This window comes from Drosophila takahashii, chromosome 3R, assembly GCF_030179915.1.
Source record: "Drosophila takahashii strain IR98-3 E-12201 chromosome 3R, DtakHiC1v2, whole genome shotgun sequence".
Taxonomy (NCBI): Eukaryota; Metazoa; Arthropoda; class Insecta; order Diptera; family Drosophilidae; genus Drosophila; species Drosophila takahashii.
The window spans coordinates 29,369,415-29,381,795 of NC_091681.1; the positions used below are offsets into that span (position 1 = coordinate 29,369,415).

At 46.6% G+C, this 12,381-nt stretch overlaps 4 protein-coding genes across 7 annotated transcripts in view; 1 reads left to right on the forward strand and 3 right to left on the reverse strand.

Annotated features, from left to right (window-relative positions):
• Positions 1 to 66: 66 nt before the first annotated feature.
• On the forward strand, positions 67 to 1,854 carry LOC108069843 (hatching enzyme 1.2). The gene is made up of 2 exons (XM_017160098.3): positions 67 to 1,393; positions 1,456 to 1,854. Exons 1-2 carry the CDS (start codon positions 572 to 574, stop codon positions 1,702 to 1,704), a joined length of 1,071 nt encoding a protein of 356 aa, XP_017015587.2. The 5' UTR covers positions 67 to 571; the 3' UTR covers positions 1,705 to 1,854.
• Positions 1,855 to 2,276: 422 nt separating this feature from the next.
• Positions 2,277 to 4,219, reverse strand: wam (wampa). Its single transcript, XM_017160036.3, has one exon. It carries the CDS (start codon positions 4,109 to 4,111, stop codon positions 2,459 to 2,461), a length of 1,653 nt encoding a protein of 550 aa, XP_017015525.1. The 5' UTR covers positions 4,112 to 4,219; the 3' UTR covers positions 2,277 to 2,458.
• An 85-nt stretch (positions 4,220 to 4,304) lies between these two features.
• Positions 4,305 to 6,673, reverse strand: bb8 (big bubble 8). Its single transcript, XM_017160037.3, has 4 exons — positions 6,195 to 6,673; positions 5,284 to 5,876; positions 4,652 to 5,059; positions 4,305 to 4,594 (listed from the first exon to the last, which is right to left on the reverse strand). The coding sequence occupies exons 1-4, from the start codon at positions 6,574 to 6,576 to the stop codon at positions 4,370 to 4,372; spliced, it is 1,608 nt and encodes a 535-aa protein (XP_017015526.2). The 5' UTR covers positions 6,577 to 6,673; the 3' UTR covers positions 4,305 to 4,369.
• Positions 6,674 to 6,702: 29 nt separating this feature from the next.
• The window catches only part of pnt (ETS transcription factor pointed), a 58,757-nt gene continuing 53,078 nt past the window's right edge, over positions 6,703 to 12,381 (reverse strand). For 3 of the 4 annotated variants that reach the window (XM_017160069.2, XM_070216679.1, XM_017160070.3), the window contains 3 exons: positions 8,136 to 9,121; positions 7,916 to 8,073; positions 6,703 to 7,852 (listed from right to left, as the gene is read on the reverse strand). In XM_017160069.2, coding sequence (XP_017015558.2) covers positions 7,789 to 7,852; positions 7,916 to 8,073; positions 8,136 to 9,121 — 1,208 coding nt within the window. In that variant the 3' untranslated portion in view covers positions 6,703 to 7,788. Of the gene's footprint in view, positions 7,853 to 7,915; positions 8,074 to 8,135; positions 9,122 to 10,682; positions 12,147 to 12,381 lie in introns of those variants that run through there. The other variant, XM_017160072.3, reaches the window with a different exon arrangement.

A 12,381-nucleotide genomic window follows, 5' to 3' on the forward strand; every position in this document is an offset into this window, starting at 1 on the left:
CAATGCCATTTCGTTTGATTTGTTTCGCGTGTCTTAGAGCCACAAATTATTCAGCGTGTTCCGCGTGTCTTTCCACTCCAAATAGCCGACAAATTATTCCGGAATATCTTCGCCCAGCAGGCGGTATAAATCCATAAAGCGAAGAGGTCGCCGCGATAGTGCTTATCGGTTATCCCCTTTGGGGGCGAAAAATTACGTCTAAAGTGTCGTTAAACTTTGGATATGCAAACAAACTACTGATACACTTTATGGCAATAGCAAAGCAGACGCAGCAGACCCATGAATAACCGCTTAACGAGAGCGCTGGCCAAATATTTGCCCGGCCATAAAGCGTGTGACAATCCAAGAAGCCAGCGATGACGATTGCAGCCCGATCCGCCGAAGGTTTCCGCGTGGAAAACATGTTTATGCATATGAAAGCCGCCGCCACCGGCAAATTCTGATAAAGCTTCGGCGGCGAGATTATGCTGGAGAATATATAAATCCCGGCCAGGCCAGAACAGAGCACAGTTCAAATCGAGCGGCAATCCAAACCAATTCAACCCACTCCAAAGCAATTCCAAGAGCAACAATGAACCAAAAAGTATTTCTAGTCCTAGCTTTGACTCTATCCGTCTGCCAGGCGCTACCTTTTGTGTCCTACGATGATGTGGATGATACGGAGGTCATCGAGCTGCCGGGAAATGGCATCGAGGAGGCACCACCCACTCTCGGCAAGGACATCATCGATCTCACGCCGCTGGGAACGGCGCTCTTTGGCCAGCCGGATGAGCTGCAGACGGCCGATCGAGTGGGCAACTTTAGTGCCGATGCGGATGAAATGAATCCCGAGGAACTGGGCAGCTACCTGGAGGGTGATATGCTGGTGCCCCAGAGCGAACTGATCATGAAGAACGGACTGCCCACGCAATCCTCCCGCTGGCCTAATGGAGTGGTGCCCTACGAGATCCGGGGAAACTTCAATGCCCGTGACATGGCCACCATTGAAGGTGCAATCGCCGAGTATCATCGACGGACTTGCATTCGGTTTGTGAGGCGCAGCTCTGAGCGGGATTACATCTCCATTCGCGGCGACAACTCCGGCTGCTGGTCCTCCGTTGGTCGCGTGGGCGGCAAGCAGGAGGTCAATCTGCAATCGCCCGGCTGTCTCAGCCGTCCCGGAACCGCCATGCACGAGCTGATGCATGCCCTCGGTTTCCTCCACGAACAGAACCGCATGGAGCGCGATGGCTATGTGGCCATCCAGTACAACAATGTCCAGTCCTCGGCGATGAACAACTTCGAGAAGGCCGCCCGCACCGAGGCCTTTGGAGTGCCCTACGATTATGGCAGCGTGATGCACTACTCCAAGAATGCCTTCTCTATCAACGGACAGCCCACCATTCTAGCCATGGTAAAGGGATACCTAAAATTCATGAGGTTTCTTTCTAACAATCTTCATTTTATCCTATACAGCAAGCCAATGGAGCCGAAAAGATGGGCCAGAGGAATGGCTTCTCTGACTATGACGTCCAAAAGTTGAACCGCATGTACGACTGTGGAACTGCCCATGCTGCTCCAGTTTCCCCGGGTCTTCCTGCCGCTGGAGGAGCTGCTCCAGGTGCCGCTGCTGGCAGTGGCAATCCCATCGTGGACAGCTTCCTTGGCGGCCTGATCAGCGGATTGGGCCTGGGCGATGATGACAAGAAGGAGACCAGCTCTTAGAAAAACTTGGCCACAGAATCTACTAGCTCGTATGATCACACACGCTCGAAAATATTTAACGCATCCCACATACCAACCATCTAGCACCAATACTTGAATCTTTAGTTAATACGTTTAGTCCTTAATTAATAAAATCTAGAATGAATTGAGCATAAGACAGTTTTTATACCCGTTACTCGTAGAGTATGAACGCTGAGATCTCGGAAACTACAAAAGCTAGAAAGTTGGGATTTCCCATATATATTCTTGGGCTTCCTACGCAGCGCAAGTTTTTTTCAGCCGAGGGCCATGCCCCCTCTAACGCCCACAATCGCCTTAAACAATTTTGAAGGTGTCTGGCGTCCAAACCTTTATAGATTTCGGAAAAGTAAAAAGGCAGTTTTATTGTGTTTATTAATACGTATCGAAATGTAGAAGAAACTTTTCATAATGGACCATTCGTTAAAAACTTATGCGCGATTAAAGTCTTATATTTCCACCTCCCTCGCACTCCCTTCAGAGTAACGGGTATCTAATAGTCGGGGCATCCGACTATAGCATTCTCTATTGTTATAATAATCACGCATATGAAGTGTGCTTTTAAAATTTTATTTCATCCAGAATAAGTTGTAAATTTGAATTGTAACCGAAAAGGATGAATCATATGATTCTCAAAGGTAGATCTCAAACTAGGAAATGTTGCACATAAGAATATTTAAATGAAAACCGAAATTCTTTAGGCATCTGTGGTATGTTCCACTCCAAAATGAATGATCTACATGTTGCGCTTGGCGGCCAGGAGGCGGGAACGCGGCAGGCGGCACTGGCTGATGCTGTGGAGGCGGTACTGCATCTCCGGCTGCGTGACCTTCTCGTAGAGCTTCTTCTTGGCCTCGGTGACGGTGTGGACGAGCACCCCGTCGCCGCCCTCGTCCATGTTGAAGGCCTCGCCCTCGGCGCACTCCGGGCACTGTTGGGTGAGCACGATGTCATTGAGATCGGTGGGCAGTTCGCAGATCTTCTCGATCTGCTTCACGACATAGTCGAATTTGCCGTCCTCCTGACGCTCCATCACATAAACGCTGGCCGTCAGTTCCTGGACCCTCACCTCGAGGATCTTGAGGAACCGATTGACATTGACCAGATTGACGTGGGTGTGATCGCCCAGGAGCTTGGCCAGCGGACTGGCATCTATGGAACACATCTCGCAGATGGTTTCCATGCCCTGCAGTAGATTCTCCAGCCTGGCATCGTTGCTCTCGCGAGCCTTGTGCAGCTCCATGTTGGATTCCTGCTTGGCGCGCACCTTGTTCTCCAGACTGGCGATCTGATCCAACTGATCCTGCAGCGTATTCGAGTTGTCCTTCTTCAGGTTGACTATGTCCTCGAAAAGGCGATTCACCGAGTTGTTTAGCATCGTGATGTGATAGCTCATTTCGTTGGCATAGTTGAAGAACGAGTAGTAGAGACTCTCCTGCTGCTGGAACTTGTCGATCACCTCGTCCATGTTGTTGGAATCGGTGTACTGGAGGATCTTCTGCAGCACCGAGTTGTACAGATTGATCTTCTTGTTGTGCACCCGTCGGAATTCGTCCCTGCGCTTGTACTCCTTGGGCTGCAGATCGGCCAGTTCGCGGGGCTTGGATTTGCAGTTCAGGAAGGCGGAATTATCCCCATCGGCGGCCACCTTACGCATGATGCCCTGCATCTCCACACGCCGCAGATCCCGCTCCTTGGCCTCCCTTTTGGCCAACATGTCGATCTTCTCGTACACCTCGATGCAGCCATCAAAGGTGTTTAGGGCGTACTCGATCAGATCTATCAGATACTTCTTCTCGCTGTTCAGTTTCTGCACCATTTTGGTATAGGAATCGTTGAAGAAGGTGCGATGATTGAGGATTCTGATGAGTTGCTCCCGCAGCTCCGCATTGGCTGCCGTGAAACCGCACTCATGACGCACTCCCACCTCCAGGGAGTTCTCTAGAATGGTCATCCTCTTCCTAGCCTTCATCACATACGCCTGATGCTGCTGATCCGGAATGGTTAAACGGTTTAGGTTGTAGATCTGCTTGGCCATGCGACTAATCTCCTTTTCCATATTGAAAATGGACGTCTTCAGGGAGTTGATGTCCTGCGAGAGGTTCTCCTGGCACTCGACATGGCAGCGAATCAGCTCCAACCACCGGTTGTTCTGCTTCTTGTGCGTCGTTCCACTGGCCACCCAGATCTGGGCACGCAGGTCGTTCTTCTCCTCCTCCAGCTGATCGATGGCCGTCTCATAGCTCGCCTCGATAATTGTCTCCTTGCGCGTCTTGAGCTTGCTGGACAGGATCTTCTTGTACTCCCGCTGGCGCTTGCCCAGCTCCTTGTGCTTAAGGAGGTAGCTTTCCAGGAAGGCAAGCTTGTCGAACTTCTTGATTTCATCCATGACGAAGGTTCTCTTGAATGTGTAACCGAAAACTCAAAACAGAATTGTAGTATCGTATTTGGGTTTTTGTATCCGTAGTGTATTCACCAAATTTCCAAATGATATGAATTTTATTCCCATGCATACGTGAACTCCTTTGAAGTCAAGCCTCATTGCCTGCTCATTTAAACTTAAAAAAACTCTCCAAATAGTATTAAAATTCAAACTAATAATATAATTTATTAAAATCTTCAATGGGTAAAAATTGAATTGAATTTCTCACTGCTGAGAAATGCCGGAGCTTTCCATGGCCTGGAAAATCTTGAAAGAGGACCAGACATAAGCGGCACGACGCAAATCGTTGCACAACTCAAATTTGTTGGCCATCTGCTTGATCCCGAGAGCCGCGGATTCCATCACAGTCTGGAGAGCTGCATCCACGATGTCCGCCTCAGTGGTGCACTCGCGAATTTTCTTTAGTTTCTTATTGGGCTTGATATCAGGCTAAAGAGAAAAATATAATTTAAGTGATATATATGGTTTATTTAAGGATTGACCTACAAAGTTCTGATCGGGGCATTGTCGCAGGGACTCGTTTATCGAATTCATCAGTTCGATAATTAGTTCGCTTGTGGTCTTGGAGTTCATCTTGCCGTAGGACACATGATTAATGTTCTTTAGGTACTCAAAGTAGGATACGGTCACACCGCCCGCATTGCAATAGAGATCGGGTACCAGGAGCACACCCTTATCCAATAGGATCTTCTCACCAGCGGGTGTGGTGGGTCCATTGGCACCCTCCAGAATCAGCTTGGCCTTGATATCGTTGGCATTGTCGCTGGTAATCACCTTCTGGGTGGCGCAGGGCATAAGGATGTCGCACTGGGCCTTCAGCAGATCTTCCTTTGACTCCTCCGCCTTGGGGTAACCCTTAATCGTCTTCTTTTCCTCCTTGTATTCAAAGAGGTCCTATAACAAATACACCCAAAAAAATCGATATGAAACTTAGGTAGGTTTTACATTATTTAAGATCAATTTTAATTTGATATGGGGCCAGGTAAATTTCATTTCATCTAAAAACGATATGGGTTTTGCATGAGCTGAAATTTACATGGCCATATCGAATTTACGGTAACATGCTTTTTTTTGTGTTTTTAAAGCTTATCCTGAATAAAACTTGATATACAACTCACGTTGATATCGATGCCGTCCTTATTGAACAGGGAAACATCGAACTCCTTGATCCCGATGACCTTGCAACCCGCATCATGCACGAACTTGGCCGCAAAGGAGCCCACATTGCCAAAGCCCTGCACAATGGCCGTCTTGTCCTTCCAGCCCGTCTTCCACTTGATCAGATCCATCCACTCCTTGTCCTGCAGGAAGAGATCACCCGACTTCCACACACCTCTTCCTGTGGCCGAGTGACGTCCGTTGATGCCGCCAATGTGAACGGGCTTTCCGGTGACTATGGCCGAGGAATTGATGTCCTTGTAGCCAAAGGTCTTTTGGTACTGATCCACAATCCAGGCCATCTCGCGAGGACCCGTGTTCATATCGGGTGCCGGAACGTCAATGCCGGGACCTATCATGTTTCGCTTAAGCAGCTCCATCGTATAGCGACGTGTGATCGTCTGCAGCTCATCCACGGTATATTGCTTGGGATCGATGCACACTCCGCCCTTAGATCCACCGTATGGAAGATTTACGCAAGCGCACTTGAACGTCATAATAGCGGCGAGGGCCTTCACCTCGTGTGAATCAACGTCTAGGGCGTACCGGATTCCTTTAGATAGTGAGAAACTAAAATAGCTTACAAATAATATCTCAGTGTAGCTTAAATTGCACTAATATAGTTGAAAAATGTAAAAAGTATCTATTGTTTGTCTAAAACTGAATTTATGTAGAATAAATGCTGAACAATTCGCGTACATATAGTATACAATTTTCGTTGCTGAAGAAGTAGAAAACATTCGATGCTGAAGAATTCGCGTACGTAAAGTAGAAAACTTTTGATGCTGAAGAATTCGCGTATTTATTAAACACTTCTAAACTACAGTCTTCTTGACGAATATATATCTGATATATATAGAGATATACTCACCCCCTTTGAGGGGCAGTCGGTGGCGGACATGATGCGAGCGATAACCACTGATGATTTCGTATGTGCCATTCTTGCGCACAATGGGAAAATTAACCTCTACAGAAGTGGAGACGCTTCCGAGCAGGTTCAGAATAGCAGAGACTCGTGCCTGACGCTCCTCGGGCTTCATATGCGGATACTTTTCCATTTCCTTGACCAGGGCAGGCTCCATTGTCTGGGCGGCCTTATGGTAATAGTAGAGCACCATGGCCGAGAATTCGGGGTCCTTGTCCGTTTCGACCTTTTTTAGGTTCTCGGGTATCTGGTGCTCGTAGCGCACAGATATTTGTTTCGGGCTACGGAGTCGCATTCTGCCAAGAACTGTTGCCACATTGCGAATCATTTTAAGGAGAATTTGGATGCAGTAGCTGCGAACTAAATAACACTTTGCGAAGGTTCAAAAATATAATAATGCTTCTTGACCACTTTGAAGTATCGCCCAGAGAGAACTGAGATAGAGTCGGTGGTGTTGTATTTTCATATCGGTTTTCTTTTATTGTTTTTATCATTAGCAATGTTAATGGTAGCTTTAATATTACGATGTACGCTTGTATAAATACAATATTTTAGAATTGCTCTACAAATGTATGTGTATCTATGTATCAATATAACGTTATGTTTATGCGTGTAATACGTGGCTAAGCATCTACGAGCTAGACTTAAGTAGTTAATAGCTATACACAAGGTAATAAACATTTCTTGAACTGTCGACTAACGCACTAGGTAGCCTAACTAGGGGTAGCCTATAAGTATACATTTAATAGACGCTAACAAGAGTTCATCTCGGATTCATATCATGATGATGATCAACTATTGTGCCGTTTTACGTTTAAAACTTTTGGGATCGCACGGAAGCGCACAGAAGTACAGAAGTAAAAAAGGAGGCTTGGAAGTGGAAAACTTAGTTGTACCAGTAGCACAGATTACAGATTATACATAAATACTAGAGACCTACTTATATGCCATACACATCCTCATCGCTATATACATGCATGATTTTTTGTTTCGAAATGTTTCTGGTGCCCCGTGCGGGTAAAATGATTATGTAAGTATAACAAAATGTTGCGCTCTAATATCACTTTGGGGACACATGCTTTATGGCCTCTATCAACGTTCGATCCTCGCAGCAGACATCTACGGACTATGTGAGAACGAAGAAACATCATCGCATTGCACACAGAATTTCCAAATTTAATTCGCTTCATCTTCAACTGGTTCTCTTGCTCTAGATCGGCTTACTATCTAACTCTCAAGTATTTTAAATTAATTTCAAATTAATTCAAAAGTCTAATTTATACACGATAATTACAAGCAAATCGGTTTTGACAGGTTGGTGGGTGGGATTGTGGGGTTTGGGACTTCGGGGTGGGTTGGCCAACACTTTAATCTCGTAGCAAGATCGCAGATGGAGGAGGCTGCTGCTTAAAAGCTAACATCACGCTTGGTAAACAATAACGCTCGAAAGTATTTTGCGGTTGGTTGAGTACAATCCGTGGCTGGGAGCGGGTCTCCTGGAACTGCTCCCGATTCAGGCAGCTTCACCGCTGCTCTGCTGCTAATCCACATCCTTCTTCTCAATCTTAAGATCATACTTGGCCACCAGCTCCTCGGGGGTGTGCCTGTAAATGAAGAGAAAATCTATAAGTATTTCTTCCTTTTATTTAAGTTCTTTTAGAACTTACCCAACTAGATTCTGGAGATCACAGACAAAGCGGTAGACATATCGCTTGCCAGCCGTCTTGTGGATGATGTTCTTGTCATAATAGTAGCGCAGACCGCGACTCAGCTTCTCGTAGTTCATCTTGGGCTTGTTTTTGCGGATGCCCCAACGACGAGCCACCTAATAAAAACATACAAAAGTAAGTTAGATATTCAAAGAAAGGTTTATTTTAACAAACTCACCTCATCGGGATCGGTGAGCTTGAACTCCCAGCCATCGCCGGTCCACGAGATGAAGCTCTGGCACGTCTTGTCCAGCAGCAACTCGAGCAGGAATTGCCACAGCTGAATGGGACCCGATCCGGTGAAGCACGGCACTCCGCCCTGCGTCGTATAGCCGCCCAGCAGGCCCTTGTCTAGGCCCAAGGTGCTCATATAGGCCGCCGGATGCTGGTGGGCATGTGCCGCTCCCCATTGATCCATTGCCGAGGGCTGGGCGCCCATCGACTGGAAGGACTGGGCATCGTATGGCGTGAATTCCGGCGGATAGCTGTCGTGGAAACGACTCCGACCCGCATAGGTGGCATAAAACTCGGAGCTGCTGTCCATGTAGCCATTGCCTGTCCCGGTGCTGCCACCACTTGCTCCTCCTCCTCCGCTGCCATTGCCGCCACTCGATTGCTGACTCTGGTGATCCTGCGCCGAGATCGTGCTGTGATAGTCGCTCTCATCGCCACCGCCGCCCGAGCTGCCGCCGCCGCCGCCGCCCGTTGGCCCACTGCCACTCCCACCGCTGTAGGCGGCCAGGTGGGCGGGCAGGCCATAATTACTGAGATCCGTGGGATCGTTCTGGCTATTGCCGCCATAGCCAATGCTGCTGTTCTGGGTGCCCGGCTCCTCTTTCAGCTGATGTTGGTAGATCGCCGCCATGGTAGCCATGTAGTTGATATTGTTATTGTTATTATTGTTGTTATTGCTGCCCGCATTCGCATTGTTGTTGCTGCCGCTGTTCGTGTTGCTGTTGCTGCTGTTCGTATTGCTGCTGCTGGTGTTGTTGTTTTCGTTGTTGTTGTTCTGCTGGACAGCGGGCGGCAGCATGGAGCTGTTGTTGTTGTTGTTGCTGCTGCTGTTGTTGCTGCCGCTGCCATTGACAGTCGGCTGCTGCGATTGCTGCTGCTGCGGGGGCGGGCTGTTGTTGCTGCGGTCGTGTGTGTTGCTGGTGTTGTAGCCTGCAAGCGATAGAGAGGATAATTGGATTAGAATCGATATTGCAATGGATATGGGTGTTGCATCTGATAGTTTGTTGTCGTTAATCCACTTAAAAGATGTCATAATAATTTACGAAACGAAAGCAAATGGGTTATAAATGTAATCTCTTTTAAAACTCTATTGGGCAATACTTATTTTCTTAAGAAACTTAATTCTATAGAAATTTTTGGAATTTTTGTTGTTTTGTTTCATTGATAAACATTCTTAGAATTTGTTAATGTAACGGATTTTTTTCCTATTCAAGATAGAAAAAGCACTTGTTTTCTGAGAAAGCACAAAAGTCCGATAAAATAATATATTATAAGTTGTTCTTATTGTAACAGTTGATTAAAAATTAAATACTGTCTTTAAAACCCCTTAATAATAATTGAGAACGTATTAGGCCTTCTCATGAGAACTTTTTTATTTGCACCGTGAAAAGACCTAGATAGATTTTTTCACACGCTAAACACCCATTGATTATAGATTGTTCGCAATTTCAATTAAATGATGTTCATAGAAATGGGGCGTCTCTCAATCGAGCGAAAGACTTCGAAAACCAATCAAAATCACAGCGCACACACATACACGCGCTAGCAGCACACAGATACGCACGCATACAGACGTGACAACCCCAATCTAATGGTGTGCTCGCTACATTAATTGCGAATACAGCGAAATTTAACACATTTCGATGTACACTCGTGTTGTATCTGTGGGATACGAAAACCTGTTGGCACAGACCCACATACACATGCGCAGACCCTCAGGCCGTCCCTCTCGCACACAGCAAAGAAATAAAAAGCTTTCCCAGCGCTTCGTTTCGATTCCCATTCGCTCGCAGATACAAAGATACAGATACAGAGCCCCCCGTTGGCTGGCCAAAGAGTTGGCAGCGCCTCTTTAGGTGCCGCCTCCAGAGAGCGCGAGAGCATCCGCATCTTTCAGATACATCTGAGGCATCTTCTAACGCTCAACAAGCCACTTATCACCAGGTCAATCTGTTACACCCAGAGAAAAGTGCTAAAGTATGTTAAAAATATATCAAAAACCAAGCATTTTTGATGATATCATATAAAAATGGAACATATCATGGTCTAAAATATTAAGAATTTTTTACAGAATATATTCATTAAATTTTATATTGAAATTAAAATAAATTTTTGTTAAATTAATAGCCCAGAGTCTTAAGAGGTCTATCCTTCAATTCCATAAAATCAAAAAGGATTTAAAATTGAATTAAAAAACACTCAATTTGGAATAGTTTATTCGGAAATTCTTGTTATTTTTATTAAACCTTTTTTTAATAGCTTTGTAACAAACACTTGACTCAAATGTTCTTTACTTTTTTTCTCTGTGCGTAACCCTCCCTCCACCGACTTAGCCACCCTGACTTGTTGCGTGTCAAACACTTAAAAACAAATTACGAATTTAATTATGCCACCGCAACGCATCTTCTTCTGGTTTGCTGCCTTTTCACACCCCAGCAATCGTAATTAAAAGCACCGTTTTTGATGTCGGTAAATATTTGCTGACCTGTACCTGAGCTAAAGAAGTTGACATCCGAGTCCGTGTAGTACGAGTTGCCATCGCCGCCAAAGGGCGCCATGTCATTGAAGTACCCGAGTCCCAGGGAGGCGGCAGTGGAGCTGCTCAGGGCCCCCACCAAGTTATTGGTGGTGCTGCTCCCGCTCCCTGAAGCGAATCCCTGCGAGGAGGAGGCACTCGACGAGGAGCCACTCGAACTGGAGCCGGAGGAGGTGGTGGTGGTGCTGCCCGTACTGCCGCCGGATAATCGATGGTGGGGCAACTGGGGTGATCCGTACGATCCGTGGTTTGATTGCTGCTGGTGGGGATGTTGCTGCTGTTGCGGGAGTTGCAGGTGATGCGACTGCTGTTGCGCCGGCTGCTGCATCGTGTGATGATGCAGTCCGGGCTGCTGGCCCAACTGATGATGCGGATGACTGTGATGGCTGTGGTGGTGATGATGATGATGCTGGGCCAAATGGTAGCTCGGATAATTCTCGTAGCTCTGCAGGACCATGTTGAAGTTGGTCGCCGTGTGGCAATTGTTGTTGGAAAAGTGATTCTGATTATGATTCTGTTGCTGCTGCTGCTGCAGATGCTCCTGAAGCTGCTGCTCCTTATCGCTGTCCAAGGCGTTGGCGGCACTGATTATGCTGGCATTCACTAAAAACGCAGAGGGCGGCATTTCTTCGCTTCAAAATGATCGGTACTCAAAAACGGAAACTCCACCTCGCTGGTCAAAGTGCACGTCATTGACTCTAAACTAGGCAAATCTGCGGGATCAGCTCTCAATTGATAAAAACGTTGGTTTGTCCCCTTATGCTGGTGGTACTTGCAGTTGTATTAAAATTGATTTCACTTCACTTTGGTTTTCTGGTGGGGGAATATTTTAATTTTTGCACTGTCAGATGTGAGAGGGCCCAGAATATTTGGTTGTTTTGTGGTTTATGATTTTGGTTTTTCGGATGCGGGTCGGTGTGGGACCCAATCAATTGGTTGGCCCGCTGGACAATTGACAAGTTGTTTGGTATGAGGGTGTGATATTCTCAAAGAGATCCCTGATTAACGGGATTTTTTAATAACTTTATACAATGTTCGCACTTGTTGAGATATTTTCTTAATTCGCAGTTCACACACCGTCGCAAATTCTTAGCACTTTTTCGATTCGAATTAATGGCAATTAATTGTGAGCACTTCACGATCGTCGCTCTGGCACGGGCGATAAATTAATGCGCATATCGTAGCTATATGTACATTGTTTTCATTCCACGCGACAATCAGTGAGTTTAGTGCTGTTTTTCCATTCCTTAAATTCGCATTTTTATCGAGTGTATTGGGTGTATTTCACACTTGGGGGCGCGATAAAAAACAAAGAGCGAACGCGGCGTATGAGCGATTTAAGATCAGTAAGGTCCACTAGAGGTTGGTACTATATGGTAATATCCAGGGAGCTAGCGACGTCAGCTCCGCCACCTTCGACATCCGTTCTTGAACTGAAGTTGCTCTGAAGTTGCACTCGGGTTGTTGGCTGCTCGTCGGATCGCTCGTCGTTCGCTGTCTCTTTCCGCCAGCCGCCCGTCTCGCTCGCACTCGCGCGCCTTGTGTGGGAGAGACCGCTTCGTGTGCGCCTCGGCTCGACGAGGCGACTTCGCCTCGCATTCCGAGATACAGATACACGAATGTGCCAATGGCAAATAATAATAATCGAGTCGAG